General features: G+C 33.9%; 1 protein-coding gene across 3 annotated transcripts in view; it reads left to right on the forward strand.

Moving 5' to 3' along the window:
* Positions 1-17522, forward strand: part of SLF1 (SMC5-SMC6 complex localization factor 1) — a 66167-nt gene that overhangs the window by 6757 nt on the left and 41888 nt on the right. For all 3 annotated transcript variants that reach the window (XM_079917129.1, XM_079917131.1, XM_079917130.1), the window contains exons 2-6: positions 1640-1753; positions 1922-1997; positions 3349-3589; positions 8915-9077; positions 14616-14759. In XM_079917129.1, coding sequence (XP_079773255.1) covers positions 1640-1753; positions 1922-1997; positions 3349-3589; positions 8915-9077; positions 14616-14759 — 738 coding nt within the window. The remainder of the gene's footprint in view (positions 1-1639; positions 1754-1921; positions 1998-3348; positions 3590-8914; positions 9078-14615; positions 14760-17522) is intronic.

Here is a 17522-nt window from a genome sequence, read left to right on the forward strand (position 1 = left end):
CTAAAGACACTTTCTTTATGTTCTGTATCTTGAATTTTGGGTTTTTTAGGGGTTAATACGTAATATCCCTTTCCCTCCTTTGGAGCCAACAGAGAAATATAAAAGTCAGATAGGTTGAGGTCAAAAGATCACCCTTTTTACTGAATAAAAATTGGTTTAGAGGAGGTGGATTTGATATGCAACTCCAGTGTGTTTCTTATTACATAACTTCTGAATTGATTTACCCACCCAGGCAGTGCAGTACTATTACTGGCAGCTCCTTATGCCATGTCCACGTGCATTAATATCAACCATCTTTGTAAATATGCAGATGTGTCTGGCAAAGCATATTCAGTTAGTTCTCTCAAGTAGCTTCTCCTCGTAAAGCAAGGAGTGATGCAGGGTAGAGAGAGAAACCAGGAGTGCTATTACCCTAGCAGAAGTTTCACTCTTAACCCTGAGTAATGCTTTAAATTGTTTATAGTGAGACTTTCTTTCAACTTCTACTCTAAAATGAATCTCAACCTTTAAATAACTACATATGTGTATATAGTTTATAGGTATTTAATATAAATATATATATAACATGTATATGCAGCCTTTGAAAATAGAGGTCCTATAAAGAACATTTTTAATTTCACCAGTTGTCTATTACAAGTCCTGGTAATAGTTTTTGTTATAATTTTTGAAGTTTACTTTTAATTGTTTTGAAAGAAGCCAACTGCTGTTGCTCAGCCTGTGGCATTAAGTGAATACTAATCCAGAGCTAATGGTGACAGTTGTTAGAGAAATGAAAAAATTACCCTGATTTCTCTCCTCACTGCTTTCCTCATCTTTAATGAGAAACTAGATTTTCTCCAAGATGATCTAGGTCTGAAGTTCTAACCTCATGTAAACAAAAACAAAAAAAGCTGTATTCTAATTAGAAATGCTGTGGATTTTCCTTTTGTTGGCCAATAAATGTACCACCTCAAATACAAAGTGCTTTGTGAACTCCATTGAAATATAGGTTAATGTCCCTATCAAAATATATTTGAAACCCACGTGATTTTTTCAGTCTACTTTGTAGGTGATGAAATTAACATATATATAGCAAAGTTAAGAAATGTAGATTGGGAATAACTTAGTATATACCTACTATACTAAATTATTTGTTGTAAGTGCTGTGGTACCATAAGTTTATCAAGTTCTCCATTGATTTATAAATATTCTTCAATATCTGTCCACAGACACTTTTAAAAGTTAGTATGAGATCTCAGGGTGTCGTTGTCCACAAGTGTCCTTGTTTCCAACGCTCTTAGCAAAAACAATACTTTTAAAATGAAGCTAATATTATGCTAAAATTTTATAAGTATCAGTCTTTTTGTGAAGAGTTACATTCATCATTGTGTTTTAGTGGCAAGTAATGTAGTAATGCAGGCTTTCATTGTTCAGACCAGAAAACAAATCTCACTTTATATACAGCCACATTTTGAGAAGATCGCTTTTAAAACTAATTTCTATTGCACATAGGCAGTTTGAACATTGGTATTTACAATTAAGCCTTATATATTAAGTAGTTTTAGTTTTTATTTTTAGTATTCGTAGTTAATAAAAAATAATGTCAACCCTGTGAATACTATCTTTAACATATGTTGTCTTCTTTATGTGTATATGTTAGATGGAAGATGGTGCCCCAAAGCATATTATCCAGATGACAGGATTTAAGATGGAAGAAAAAGAAGCTCTAGGCAAATTGCTTTTAAAACTAGATTGCACTTTTATCAAGAGTGAGGTGAGTACAGTAACTTAAAAAGTTCAAGATATAGTTGAAGAATAACTGCAATTAAAATGTTGGCCTAAGAATGATAAAATGCACCCTTGATATTGCAAGAATAGAAAAAATACCTTAAAAAGGAAATCTTCCGAAGTAACATTTTTTCATGTGGATTTTTCCTTCCAGAAATACAAAAATTGTACACATCTAATAGCTGAACGCCTGTGTAAGAGTGAGAAGTTTTTAGCAGCTTGTGCAGCAGGTAAGTTAACTACCTTCCTCTCACCTTTGAAAAAAAAATCTTCATGGTGAAGAAAAAGTACCTTAATCTCTGGGAAGATAGTGTGTTTATTATATCAAACGTAAATGTGGTTCTTATATTTTTCTGAAAATACTTGTTTATTTGGTTGCACCCAGTCTTAGTTGCGGCTCCAAGGCTCCTTTAGTTGCAGCTCCAGGACTCCTTAGTTGTGGCATGTGAACTCTTAGTTGCAGCACGCATGTGGGATCTAGTTCCCTGACCAGGGATCGAACCTGGGCGCCCTGCATTGGGAGTGCGGAGTCTTATCCACTGCGCCCCCAGGGAAGTCCCTGAAGATATTTGTTTGATATAATATTTTTGCTTTGATTTTCTGAATAGAACTTTGTAACACTTGAAAAACGTATTAAAGAGGCAGAAATATTTACTTCACCTAGTAAGTGCTTCATCTAAGAAAAAATATTTTAATAAAAAGGTTTGGCACAAAATGCCGCCCCCCCCCCCCAAAAATCTTTTGTTGAAGCCTCAGCGATTTGCAGTCAAGTTTCTTTTCTTTGATCTATCATTGGAAGAGTTACTGTTTTTGCTCTCTTGCTCCTGTTTCCCCTGCCATCCATGCTATGAAGCAATCATTCTATTTTATTTTTCTAAGATTTTAAATTCGATAAACCTAAATTAGGGCTTAGTGTCTTCTGCCTTTGTCACTATTGATGTTTTTCATATACTTTTCTCTCCTGTGATTGATTTGGCATATCATTAGTCCACTTGTTTTACTTTTTTTTTTTTTTGCAGTATTTAACTCAGGTGAATTTACCATTTTTTAGAATAACTTACCATAAAAAAAATTTGTATTCATTATTACCTACACAAATGAAAACATATATTTTCCCTGCTGTTTAAAAAGATCATTGATGCCCAGATCAGAATGTTGTTACATATCCTAGAAAATTCTCTAACTCAGTTAATTTGTTTTATATAGTGTAACAATGCTGTAAACATTATTGGAAAAGTTTTTGGTATAGCAGGAAGAATATAAACCTCACTCAAAATGGTGAATAATAATAGTAGTCATAATTTAAGTAGTACCACATTTTATTAATCCTTTGGTTTATATTTTACTTAGTAACAGTTAGAATTAAAATTATTTATTATGGGAAAGTTTACATACAATGTTCAGTGATGTTGTAAGCCTTTCACTATCAAAAAATTTAGGAAAACATAGTTCAAAGATAACATTGGCAATGTAGAAAAAGGTGTTGAAAAAGGCCAAATTTTATTTGATATTTGGTCTTTATTGTTTACCATTTATCAGAACCAAAATTCTTCTGTGACTGACAGTTCATTTGCTTTCTAGGAAAGTGGGTACTAACTAAGGACTACATAATTCATAGTGCCAAAAGTGGCAAATGGCTTGATGAAACAACTTACGAATGGGGATATAAAATTGAAAAAGACTCCCATTATTCACCTCAAATGCAGTCTGCACCTAAAAGATGGCGTGAAGAACTGAAACGCACTGGTGCTCCAGGAGCCTTCCATAGATGGAAAGTTGTCCTCCTTGTTAGAGCTGATAAACGAAGTGATTCTCTTGTAAGGTGAGATTTCATAGAAGCTAAAGCAGTGAATGTGAAAACAATTTTGGTTTGCTTAAATATCTTTTTGTATTTCTTTGCAATTATTCATTTATTCCAAATGAGCCTTGATGATTTACTCTTTGATCTCCTAGTTAAGCCATTCTGCACTTCTAAGCGTATGTGTCTGATGGAACAAAATCTGTTTTATAAGTATTGCATTATTCTCAGGGTCTCTGTTTCACTTTACATGTTATTTCTTTGCAAACTCAAGTAAAATCTTTATTTTAAATTGGAAGATATTTGTTTTCAGTTGTGAAGCACTTACAGTTTTTTGTAAGTGAAGTATTACGTTAAACAAAGGCTTTTTTCTAGGTTTATGTGGTGTAGTCTTCATGGTTCATACTGTTTCCATCATAATTTCATTTCTTTTTATCTTTTACACCATATTTTAAGAAGACTTCTTATTGGGTAAACTGTATTCTTAGACTGCTGTGACTCTTTTTGCCGGGAGAGCATGGTCTAAGGGCTTTTTGTTACCTTTACCAAAGTGTAATTTATAGACCATAAAATGCACAGATTTTAAGTGTACGTTTTGATGAGTTTGGACAAATTTATGCATCCATGTTACCCATACTACAATCAAGATTTGTAACATTTACATCATCCTAAAATATTCCCTTGTGTTTTTGTACATTTAATTCTGCACCACCAAACCAAACAACCACTAATTTCTTTTTGGTCACTGTACATTAGATTTGTCTTTTTTAGAGGTTCATATAAATGGGATCATACTGTATATACTCCTTTGATGTAGCTTCATTTACTTGCCTTGTTATTTTTGAGATTCATCCATGTTGTTGTGTGTATCAGCAGTTCCTTTTTTTTTTGTTACTGAGTAGTATTCCACTCTATGTATATATCACAGTCTGTTTATTCACCCATGGATGGACGTATGGGGTTTTTTTGGTTTTGATTTGGTTTTGCTAATATGAATGAAGTGGCTATGAACATTTGAGTACGAGTCTTCACGTAGATGTGTTTTTATTTCTCTTCGGTAAATATCCAGGAGTGAAATTGCTTGCTCAGATGGCAGTTGTACATTTAACATTATGAGAAAATGCCAAACTGTTTTCCAACTTGTTGTACCATTTTACATTCCCACTAACAATGTATGAGAGTTCCAATTGTTCTGTAATTACTTTGGAACTATTGTCCAAAAATGAGGTGACCATATTTGTGTGGTCTATTTCTGAACTTCTTACTGTTCCATTGATATCTATATCTACTTTACACCAAGAATACACTGTTTTGGTTACTATAGTATTATAGTGAGTCTTGAAATCAGGTCTTGTGAGTCTTCCAACTTTGTCTTTTTCAAAATTGTTTTGGTGATTCTGGATCCTTTATATTTCCGTATGCATTTTAGAATCAGCTTGTCAACTTCTACAAAAAATCAAGCTGGGATTTTTATTGAAATTGTGTTGAATCTGTAGATCAAATTGGGAAGAATTGAGATCTTAATATTGAGTCATCCTATCAGTAGACTCTGTTTCTCTCCAGGGCTTCTTTAATTTCTGTCAATAATATAGTTTTTGTTGTATAAACCTTGCACATATTTTGTTAAATTTAATTCTATGTACTTCATATTTTGGTATGCTATTATAATGGATATTTTTGGGGATGCTATTATAATGGATATTTTTATATCCATTAATTGACTTTTCTCCTTTAGTCTGTTAATATGGTAAATTATTTTGATCAATTCTTAAATGTTAAATGAAACTTGTATTCCTGAGAGAAATTCCACTTCACTGTAGTGTACTGTCCATTTTTAATAATTGCTGATTCTATTTATAAATATTTTGTTGAGAATTTTTGTATCCTCAACCTGATAAATGACATCTATGAAAAAATCTAAACAATATCATGAATTTTTTTTTTCCACCATAATTGGGAACAAGACAAGAATGCCCCCTCTGACCATTAATATTCAGGATTTTACTAGAGGTACTAGCCAGTGCAATAAGGCAAAGAAAATAAATAAGAGGCATAGAGTTGGAAATAAAGAAATAAGAATACTTGGTTTTATTTCCAAAAGACGTGTTCATATACCAAATAATTTACTAAAAAAAGCTATTAGAACTAATTAATAACTTTAATCAAGATCACAGGATAATAAGTGACTAAATAAAAATTGTGTTTTTATATGCTAGTGATGCAGTTGGAAATTAAAATTGAAAAAGCAACACAACTCTTGGTTTTTGGTGATTTGATTATGTATCCATATATATGTGTGTGCATTTTGTTTATTGTTTATTATTCATGTTACTTGCTTGGAGTTCTCTTAGCTTTTTAGGGAAACGGGAGTTTTTATCTTTTTTAATTTTGTGAAATTCTTGGCCATTATCTTGTAAATATTGAATTGGCCAAAAAGTTCGTTCGGGTCTTTCCATAATACCTTATGGAAAAAGGGGATGCTATTATAAATATATCAGCTCTGAAAGTTTTTGTCTGCACCTATTGAGATAATTGGCTTTTCTCCTTTATTCTGTTAATATGGTAAATTATTTTGATCAATTCTTAAATGTTAAACCAAACTTGTATTCCTGAGAGAAATTCTACTTCATTGTAGTGTATTATCCATTTTTAATAATTGCTGATTCTATTTACTGATTCTATTTCCATGAGATCTTATGGAAAAAACCCGAATGAACTTTTTGGCCAGCCCAATATTTGTTCTATTGTGTTCTTCTTCTGTAGATCCATTACCCATATTTTAGACCATTTGATTCCGTTCCACAGTATTTGCTTTCTCTGTTCTGTTTTTTTCCCCTTCGTGTGTGTGTGTGTGTGTGTGTGTGTGTGTGTGTTTCAGTTGGATACTTACTATTGACTTATCAGGTTCAATGATTTCTTCCTCAGTTTTGTGCAGTCTATTGATAAGCCTATCAAAGAAATTCTTCTTTGATATAGTATCTTAATTCTACCTTTTTGATTGTACTATCTTCTGAATTTCCCATATGTTCGTGCAGATTGTCCACCTATTCTATTCTATCTTTTAACATGTCATTCACAAGTTATTTTAAAGTCACTTTTTTAAACTTTCAACATGTGGATCATCTCTCTGTGCTCTTTATTGTTTTATCTCTTGACAATGGTTTGGTTGTTGGGTTTTTTTCCCATTTTTGTGTATGTCTTGTGTTTTTGTTTTGTTTTGTTTTGCATACATAGACATTCCCTATAGAAGAACAGTAGAGGCTGAGGTGAATAATGTTAATATCCAAAAATGGACCTACTTGTAAGGCAGTTAGTATGGGATCGTTGAGTTAATCTTGTCAATTGTTGAGCTGGCTTTGGGTTTTGTTAGTGCTATTTTCATCTTCAGCGCATCATTTCATTTTATTCCAGCAGTGGTTTACAGTTCCCTTGTGCTTAGCGTGGGGCCTGTGATGCTGGAGGTTTTTTAATCAGTGTTCTTTATTCATTCTCAGCTTTCGGTAGTCCCTTTACTACTTCATCACAGAAGGGCTCTTCATATTCTTCCCCTCTTGCTTCCTACTCATTTCTAGGTTGGGGAGTAAGGGTTGGTGTGTTTTCGTTTTGTTGGATAGGCTTTAGTCTTAAGCATTCTTCATGTTCTTGGTCTCGGGTTGGGATATACCAATTCATTGCTTCTGTCTCAATTTCCCATGGCAGCCAAATTCTCCCTTGTATTGTGGGCAGGGTCTTGGGTAAGAGATTTTCTAGCATCTGCCCCAGCATTAGGTCTCTGCTTTGTATTAGTGCAGGAACCCAGGCCCAAGTGTCATTCCTGCCCCTTCTCCAGGGACAGGTGGCTTTTGCTTCTATCCTTTATCCCATTTTTTTTTTTTTTGGCTGCACAGCAGGAAGTTTTCCTACCCCTTTCCCAAAGGCAGATGAGTTTTACTTCTGCTCTTAAAACAAAAGCAGTGCATCTTTTCCTGGGTTCTGAAATAGAAGACTTTCTTACCTTACCCAAATAACTTAAGGCTTTTGCTTTATATGAGAGATGGATCCAGGGAAGTGGGCCTGGTTTTACATCTATCTCTTGTTGGCAGGCAGTCCCCACTGGCCCACCTTCGCTAACAGTGGGGTTCCTGCTGTTACCTGCCCCTAATCTTTTTCATGAATACTTAATAGATGCTGGTGGCAAAGAGCTTGCAACTGAGGGGGGCCCTTCCATGTGTCAGGGACTCTCAGTTATTCTAAACTTTCATGCTGCCTACACTTGGCCTTTAAATTTATTAAGATTTTACCTGATTCTTGCCTGCATTTATGGTGGCTACTTCTCTCTGGTGTTCTGGCAAAAGTGAAATAGTTTGGGTATCTTCACAAAGGCGCTTATCACTCTTTTGGAAATTCAATTTCTTGGTTGGCTTATTATCTCAGTTCTCTGATAGGTTCATGAAAAGTTATGATTTTGTGGATTATTTGGCTTTTTTCTTACTGTCAGGTTGTAGTAGTGTTCTCTTGGCTTTCTAAATCCTCTGCAGTAACGAATTTTCATGAAACTTTTGGGTGTGTTTGTGCCTGTGTGTCTGTGTCTGTGTGTCTTCTGAGCCTAAATGTAAAATGTATTTCTTAATGTAGATCAAAGTTATTAAACTTTTTCAAAAGCTAATTTTTAGAAGAAGTTTGGCAAGTTTAGTTCTGTTTTTTTGTGGTCCAGAATGATTTCCTTGGAGGTATGTTGTCTTCTGAGGTAAATACTTTCTTAGAATTCTTGCATTGTTTTTTTTTTTTTTGGCTTATAGAGGTGACTTTTCCTTAGGAAATAAACTTAGTGTTCTATTTTTTTTATTCATCACACCACCACCCCCACTCCCTGCTGCTTTCCCCCCTTGTAAACTTAGTATTCTTGATTCTTAAAAACTTTTCCCATATCAAGAAACAGATAAGTAGAGGCAATAGCATGATTTCTCAAACACATCTGTTCTGAAAAACTTAAAATTTAGGAAATTATTGCAATAGTTATTCTCCGTGGCACTCAAATAGACCAGAGGAATTAATTCCTTTCAGAAAGATCTGCTCCTACTCCTAGGAAGTAATTGATTTAGATAATTTGACTAAACATACTTTCTTTTTGTTTGTTTGCGGTACGTGGGCCTCTCACTGTTGTGGACTCTCCCGTTGCGGAGCACAGGCTCCGGACGCGCAGGCTCAGCGGCCCTGGCTCACAGGCCTAGCCGCTCCACGGCATGTGGGATCTTCCTGGACCGGGGCACAAACCCGTGTCCCCTGCATCGGCAGGCGGACTCTCAACCACTGCGCCACCAGGGAAGCCCCATACTTTCTTTTTAATATACTTTCTACATTTTCATTTAGAGTTTTGGAGGCTGGAAAAGCAAATGTTATTTTACCAAAAAATTCGCCAAGTGGAATAACTCATGTGATTGCCAGTAATGCGAGAATCAAGGCTGAACAAGAAAAAGATAACTTTAAGGCTCCATTTTATCCAATTCAGTATCTAGGAGATTTTCTTTTAGAGGTAAGTAAAAAACAAACAAAAAATTAGTAAACATTTTTAAATGTTTATTTTATAAAATATTGATACAGTGAAATGTAAAAATCAAATTATGTTCTGAGTTTTGAAAGTGCAGTTAGAATTAAAATGACATTTTTAAGACAGTTGCTCTCAATTAAATATTTGAGAGTGTTTCTGATAAATCTGAAAAGAACTTATTAAATTTAAAATTTGTCTTATTTTAAGTCTCTACTTTTGTTTTCAGTGCTTTGGTGATGTTTATTACAAAATAATTTTAAGCATTTTAAACCAGAGTATAAATAAAACAGCAGTGGGCTATAGTATCATATGAGAATTCTTCGGTATTTTCCCATTGGAAAAGAGGGAGCTGTTTCTAAGAATTTAGGAATATTTTCCTGTCCTTTTCCTCCACCTACATCTCCTCACTTGGTGCACATACCACTCCTTAAGTAGTTTGAATGGAAATAACCCTAGAAGAATTGCTCTAAAGGTAAGCAAAGAAGAATTTTTAAGAAGCGTCACTTAAGGTGGAAGAGAACCTGCAGTATGTCTAAAAACTGAACCTTGGTCTTCTAGGAAAACTTAGCACCTTCTTCAGTGTTTCCCATCTCGATAGATACTCTACAACCTTTTGTCTAATAATTTATGTTAGAAACCTGGGAATCACCCTTGAAACCTTCCTTTCCTTTATTCCCCACATCTTGTCAATTACCAAGTCCTATTGATTTTATTTCAAATACTTCTTGAATAAACTGCTTCTCTTCTGTACTGACATCATATTGAGTTCATCCTCTTTGCCCTGTGCTCCTGGAATCAACTCCTATTATTCTCCCTATTGTTCTACTTCTTTACTTTTGCTAATTTCCTAGTAACTCTTACTTTTCTTTCTCTAGTCCATTCAGCTTCATCCAGAAGTAACATCTAAAATGCTCTTTCTAAAATAATTCTGATGCTGTCTCTCTCCTACTTAAAACTGTCCAATGGCTTCCCATTGCCCTTAGGATAAAGTTGTAAACCTCTAATACAGCTTTAAGTTAGCACAGGGTTCCTGTCACTCCTACCTTTGCAACTATAGCCTGCTCTACTTTTTCCTATGCTCACTATACTATAACACAACTGCCTTCTTCCAGTTTCTTAAACAGGCTAGGCTACTTCCTACCTCAGTGTCTTCTGAAAAGCTATTTTCTCTTCCTAAAAAGGTCCTTTCCACTATTCTCTCATTCCCTATGCCTGCCTACTTCCTGCTTAATCAGTTTGCAGTTATAATGCTGCCTCTTCAAGGAAGCCTCCCTGGCCCCTTATTAAAATAGTTAGGTTCACCTCTAATGTGTTCTGATATCACTATTTTGCTTTATAGTACTCATCACAGTTGTAATTAATTGGCTGATTACTTGGTTCATGTCTTTTTCCCCACCTAAACCAAAAGCACTGTGTCATCAAGGATGATGTCTGTCTTTTCCATAGTTATATCTGAATCATCTTGCATAAAGCCTAGCACATGAGTTTTCATTTTATATTTGTTAGATTAATAGAGAAATTATGAACAACCCTTGAGTATTCCAAGAGTAGATGTAATATACCATTGTATAATTACCTTTCCCTACTGAGTAGCGGCAGTGTGGATTGGAAATTTGACCTTAGTTCAGAGGATGGATCTGCTTGGACTATGGATAATCTCATTGTCCTTGACAGTGATTGGTCTAGGAATGGGCATGTCAACCAGTTCTGATTCATGGGACATGAAGAGAGGTATGTAAGAGCTTCTGGGAAGTTTCTTTCTCATTCTGAAAAGAGCCTCTGGCAGCCTGGCATCTGCTAAATGTAAACATGGAAAAATGAAACGAAACCATAATTACTACTGGGAGCCATTCTTTGACCATGAGGAGAAGTAGCCTTAGGTTGAAACCAATCTTGTAGACAGCAAAGTGTAGAGACAGAATGTAGACTCTTGTAGAGATACTTGAGTTGCTGGATTAATCAACCCTGAAACCTGACTTAGCAATGGACCATATTGCCATTCTGTGAGGTAACAATTTCCATGTTGTTTACGTTAGTTTGAATTGGTTTTCTATTATTTGCAGCCTAAAGCATCCTATCTGATCTACCTAACTGAACAGTTTAAAGGTAGTATTAACTCTCAACAGAATGAAAACCATTCTTAACTAAATTAGAAAAAGTATCTGAATTTCCCTTTCTCTATGGAAAGAAATGAACAAAATGTAATATGTATTATGCTTTCTCCATAATCGTATTTTGCAGTAATCTGACACAATCAGATTCAGCTTCTGAAGTACTAGAGGGCATTAGTATATCAAGCAAAAATAATAGACAATCTCTAACTTATATTTGTTTTTAGAATACATTGTTTTGTAAGCTCTAGATTAGACAGCTAAGAGTTAGTTCATAACCATTCATTCCAAATGAGGCATTTTGTGATCCCTTCTGAGGATAAGATAGTTAACTTCATTTTGATGTCTTGCTTTTCTTCTACCTCTTTGGCATAGAATATAATACATTCCTCATTAGATGGATTCTGAAGTGTCCTTTAAGAAGAGTTGCCATATAAAATGACTGAGTCAAAAGTAACAATTGAGCAATTGTTTAAAAAATAGTTGTGTTTAACCTACTTAACTTTTTGGAAAGCCACTTAGTAACAGAATCAGGAGTTATTTAGTTCAGGTTTATAGATACTTGCTAAGACTTTTGCTGTACCAGTCATTATGCTATGCACTATAGAAAATAAATAAGACCACCTGCCAGACTTCAAAAACAAAATGTGGCATAAACAGAATGTGGAAACTGTTAATTACAATTTAGTATGTATTGTGCAAGGTATAGAAATACAGAAGAGCAAGTGACTAATGTATCTAAATTGTTTGGCCCAAGGAAGATGTCACAAAAATGCGAGAATACTTAGGAATACTCAAAACTTCTTTTGATTATCTGTCCAAGAAATAAAATAAAATGATCCACAGAAAAGTCTTATGGAAATATATTAGTAATTGCAAAAACGTACACTTTTTGTTCCAGATCAACTAATTGTTGACCTAGATTTGTAACTTATTACTTCTTTAACCATAGGGAAGTCATTTATTCTGTGACCGAATATCTTTCTTTGCATGTAGAAGGTAATACCTACCTTACTTTGGTTGTTATACAACTGTTACTCTAAGCCATTATTTGAGTGATTACTGTGTGCCAGGCACGATGCTAAGCATTTTACACACTTAATCTTATTTTAAACCTTATGTTCCTGTGTGGTATGCACTATGGCCTCATTTTACAGTTAGTGAAATGGCATATAATTGAATTTAATAATTTTCCCATGATCTCACAGCTATCGTATGTCAGACCAAAAATTGAAGACCAAGCACTCAAAAACTTTAAAGGCTGCTCTCCTCGAGTCTCCCTTTACTTTTCTCATTTTGAGTATTATTAGGTTTCCTTGATAATAGGAAGGTCTCTTTCTGGGTAGTTAAAAATACTTAATGCTGTAGAGATTACCATATGCTAGTAGTCAGTCTAGTTAAGAACCATGTAGAACACTCTGGGAATTCCCTAGTGGTCCAATGGTTAGGACTTGGCGCTTCCACTACAGGGGGCCCGGGTTCAATCCCTGGTTGGGGAACTAAGATCCCACAAGCCACGCAGTGTGGCCCCTCCAAAAAAAAAGAACCATGTAGAGTACTCAAAAGATGCTTGTTCTAATTACTTTATCTCTCTGGCTCTCCATCCAGTCTTGTGAATTCATTCAAGTTGTGTGGCAAATGCCATGGCTGAATCAAGGAATAAGACCTGAGACCAAAGCATATCCATACCTATTTTAAGACAGAAAACAAAGTCAAATATGTGAATCAGAAGCCAGGGCAACTATCATTTCCACACTGTGCTGCCCTATCTTAGGTAATAGAATAATTTACTGAATTAATAGGCTTTTGGTCATCTGTTTGTAACATAGCATTATACTATACAAGGGAGATTAGACATGGTGCTCTTTTCCTAGATCATATAGGAGACAAACACCTAACACAATGCCTAGTGTATTGTTGGCACTAAGATTTTATAAAATAAGGAATAAGTAATGAATATTTACAGAAAAATAATGCCCATATCTTTCATAAGAGTAGCTTGTTGGAGAGAGTGTGGCTTGGAGACAATTACATGTTGATCATTTGTTTAGTGCTATAAAAATAGATTATTTTTAAAAATTTTCCAAATGTCATCGTTTATCACGTTGTGATTTTTAATTATTTAAATAGGGTACTTGAATCATACATTCTAATTCACAGATCAGTATATAGCATCTTAATAGTCAGAATTAGAAAACAGTATGTTCTTCCCTAGTTGCTAATGATAATGGTATGTTCTTTTGCGTATGTATTCTGTGTAACTGGAAACTATATGGGATTAATTCATCCTGTATTTTAGACATTTCTTGATGATCTAAGCCTGAGGATTTATCCTCTTTGTCAACCATGTAAAATTTGAAGCCAGAAACTCAGTTTATCCCCATTAAAGTTGTCCTTAATGGAAATTGTACATTCAGAGTAATACTTTCTTTGATTCCAGGAATAAGACAGAAGAAAAGTCTTCATTTTTCATGGCTTTCAATTTCACTTTTCTGAGTAACTGAAGAAATTTAATCAGCTACTCTCAGGGATTGTTGTCTGGTTGCAAGATTGCAAGCTGCTAAAGGGCCCTCATATCCATATAGGAAGCCCAGTACAAGTGAAAGGGAACCAAAGATCACACCATAGGCCTTAACCACATTTCATCTATATCATGATTGTTCCCTAAGAGGACAATGATTCTCCACTCTCTTTGTGTAAAGATGGTGAATCTTTGAATACTCTTGCATAATAAATACTTGAATTCATCTTTACTCTCAATTCTTTATCTTACTAAACTTCGAGAATTTTATGTATAAGTACATATGCAACTATATTTTAAATTATTATTGGTAGGTAGTTAAAAATTCAGTTTGGATTCCTTAACAAGAGAAATAAATGTGTTTGAGATAGAGTTAGGTGAAGATAATTGCTTACTAATGTTCAAGTAAAATAAGAGCTGTGAATTCAACTATTAGCCTATTTTCTTCTCTGTATGATAGATGTGCAAATAAGAAGTCTTACTAGTAAAAAGCTGAAAAATAATCTGAGAAATAATCTATAATCAGAAAATGTTGAAGTAGATTGTAACTTTAACTTGGTAAGGGACTAGATAAAATAGTTTTGTTCATGATTATTCATAAAAAGGGCTGCTTGTTACTAGACCAACAGAGCATTAGCTTTCCTTGAGATACATTATTATTATTTTATTATTTGGGACCTTTGTTGTAATGATTTTTTTTTTCCCTTCAAGGAACTTACTACTGTTTAATAACCTTTGATTTAGAAGAGTGCATTTTTTTTAGAAGAGTGCATTCTTGTACCTACTTGTTTGACTACCAAAATATTTTGCAATTATAAAGTTGGATACCATAAAGAGTACATAATGTTGAAATCATACTTAATTGATTGCCTAAACCATTTTTACATACAGAAAGAAATTCAGAATGATGAAGATTCCCAAACCAGTTCTGTTTGGAATAACCACAGCAATCAAGAAAAAAACAAAGATTTCAGGAAAGATATGGGATTTCTTGAAATGAAAGGTGCCTTAAAAGAGATCATGTGCAGAACCCAGGTAACACTTTTTACTCTAAAAATATCTTACATTTCTGATTTTTCTTACAAAATTTGTGAGAGGCATTATTTGGTGGAAATAAGAATGATTTTGGAATCACAGAGCTGGTATTTGAACCCAGCTCTGATTTACAGTCTATAATTTGAACATATTGGGATATTGTCCATGTCTCTATTTTGAGGCTCTTATTGAAATAATATATATGTACATATGGAAATTCACAGTTCCTAATACATAGTGTGTTCTCAACACATGGTAATTACTTAAAACAACTCGGTATGTTGAATGTAACGTGTGTCTTACAAAGGATTCATCAATATATGTATTCATATTCATGGTCTAAAGTCAAGTATTTTACTGCATATAGATCAAGTTTTTTTAAATGGCACAAGTGAATTCCAGTATGATTAAATATGGAAAACAAAAAAAACATGAAGGACTCTGAACTTAGAGCAATGAAAAGTACGTTAAGAAAGCATATTTGTGGCTCTCAACTAAAATTTTTCAGTTAGTAGGAGCAACCAAAAAAGACATTATTAGTTCTACCCTCGAAGACTTAATGTTCAGCTATGTTCAGTTTCATACTTTTTTTTATAAAAGAGACTCTCTAATTGGTTTACCAAATCATTAGCCTAGTAATTATTATTACTTAATCTAAACTAAAATATTTTTAAATATGAGTAGAAAGAAATTAAAATTTGTTTTTACTGCATCTGTCAAATTTTGCAAAGAGAATTCTAGGAACAATTTGGAACTTCTTCAACTGAGCAGTACCTTACAAAATCATATATGGAGACTAAATAAAACTTTGCAAGAGATTAAAATATTTTTGTGATTTTCTCTAGCTTTTTCAAAATACAGTTGATATTTATGTGACTTAGATGATTTTCTATGATTATGTGTACATGATCTTAATTAGAGGCTTTTGAGTTCATATGTCTGTTGAAATATGCATTATAAGCCACAGTATAACATTTTTTACATAAAGGATGTAAAATAATGGAGTTATTAAATTAGTTTTATTTAACATGAAAAAATGGAGATTTTATGAAAGATAGGGTAATTATTAAAATACATCTGTAAACATCTTGAGTTTTAGAACTCAAGAGGTTGTATATAAAATGCTTCAATCAAAAAACAGAGTAGCTGAATGCATACAAAAACAAAACCCATATATATGCTGCCAAAAAGAGACTCACTTCAGATTTAATGACTTACACAGATAAAGTGAGGGAATGGGAAAAGGTATTCCATGCAAATTGAAATCAAAAGAAAGCCAGTGTAGCAACAGTTACATCACACAAAATAGACTTTAAAGATTGTTATGAGACAAAGGAGGACATTATATAATGATCAAGGGATCAATCCAAGAAGAAGATATAACAATTGTAAATGTATATGCACCCAACATAGGACCACCTAAATACATAAAGCAAATATTAACAAACAAAAGGGAGAACTTGACAGTAATATCAATACAATAATAGTAGGGGACTTTAACACCCCACCTACATCAACAGAAAGATCATCCAGACAGAAAATCAATATGGAAATACTAGCTTTAAATAACACATTAAACCAAATGGACTTAATAGATATGTGTATATAGAGCATTTCGTCAAATATACCACAGCTGACCTCAAATATATACCACAGCTAACATCATATTCAATGGGAAAAAGCTGAAAGCATTTCCTCTAAGATCAGGAACAAAACAAGGATGCCCACTCTCACTGCTTTTATTGAACACAGTATTGGAAGTCCTAACCATGGCAATTAGAGAAGAAAAAGAAAAGGAATCCAAATTGAAAAGGAAGATGTAAAATTGTCACTGTTTGCAGATGACATGATACTATACATAGAATATCCTAAAGATGCCATCAACAAACTGCTAGAGCTCAGTAATGAATTCTGTAAAGTTGCAGAATAAAAAATTAATATACAGAAATCTGCATATCTATGCACTAACAACAAACTATCAGAAAGAGAAATTAAGGAAACAATCCCATTTACCATTGCATCAAAAAGAATAAAATACCTGGGAGTAAACCTACCTAAGGAGGTAAAAATTCGAAATTCAGAAAACTATAAGACACTATAAGACACTGATGAAAGAAATTGAAGCCAACACAAACAAATTGGGAAGATATCCCATGTTCATGGGTTGGAAGAATTAATATTGTTAAAAATGACCATACTAACCAAGGCAATCTACAGATTCAGTGCCACCCTATCAAAATACCAAGGGCATTTTTCACAGAAATAAATAATTTTGAAATTTGAATGGAAACACAAAAGAGCCCAAATAGCCAAAACACTCTTGAGAAAGAACAGAGCCAAAGGAATCATGCTCCCTGACTTTGGACGATACTACCTCTGACTATACTACAAAGCTACAGTAATCAAAACAGTATGGTACTGGCACAAAAATGGACACATAGATGATTGGAACAGAGTAGAGAGCCCAGAAGTAAGTCCACACAGTTATGCTCAATGAATCTACAACAAAGGAGACAAGAATATGAAATGGTGAAAAGACAGTCTCTTCAACAAGTGATGCTGGAAAGACTGGACAGTTAAATATGAAACAATGAGATTAGAACATTTCCTCACATTATGTCCAAAAATAAACTCAAAATATATAAAAGACTTAAATGGAAGCCCTGAAACCATAAAACTCCCAGAAGAGAATATAGGTATAACACTCTTTGACATAAATTGTCACAGTATTTTTTTTGAATCTGTATCTTAAAGCACAGGAAA

This window comes from Stenella coeruleoalba (genome assembly GCF_951394435.1).
Source record: "Stenella coeruleoalba genome assembly, chromosome: 3".
Classification (NCBI taxonomy): domain Eukaryota; kingdom Metazoa; phylum Chordata; class Mammalia; order Artiodactyla; family Delphinidae; genus Stenella; species Stenella coeruleoalba.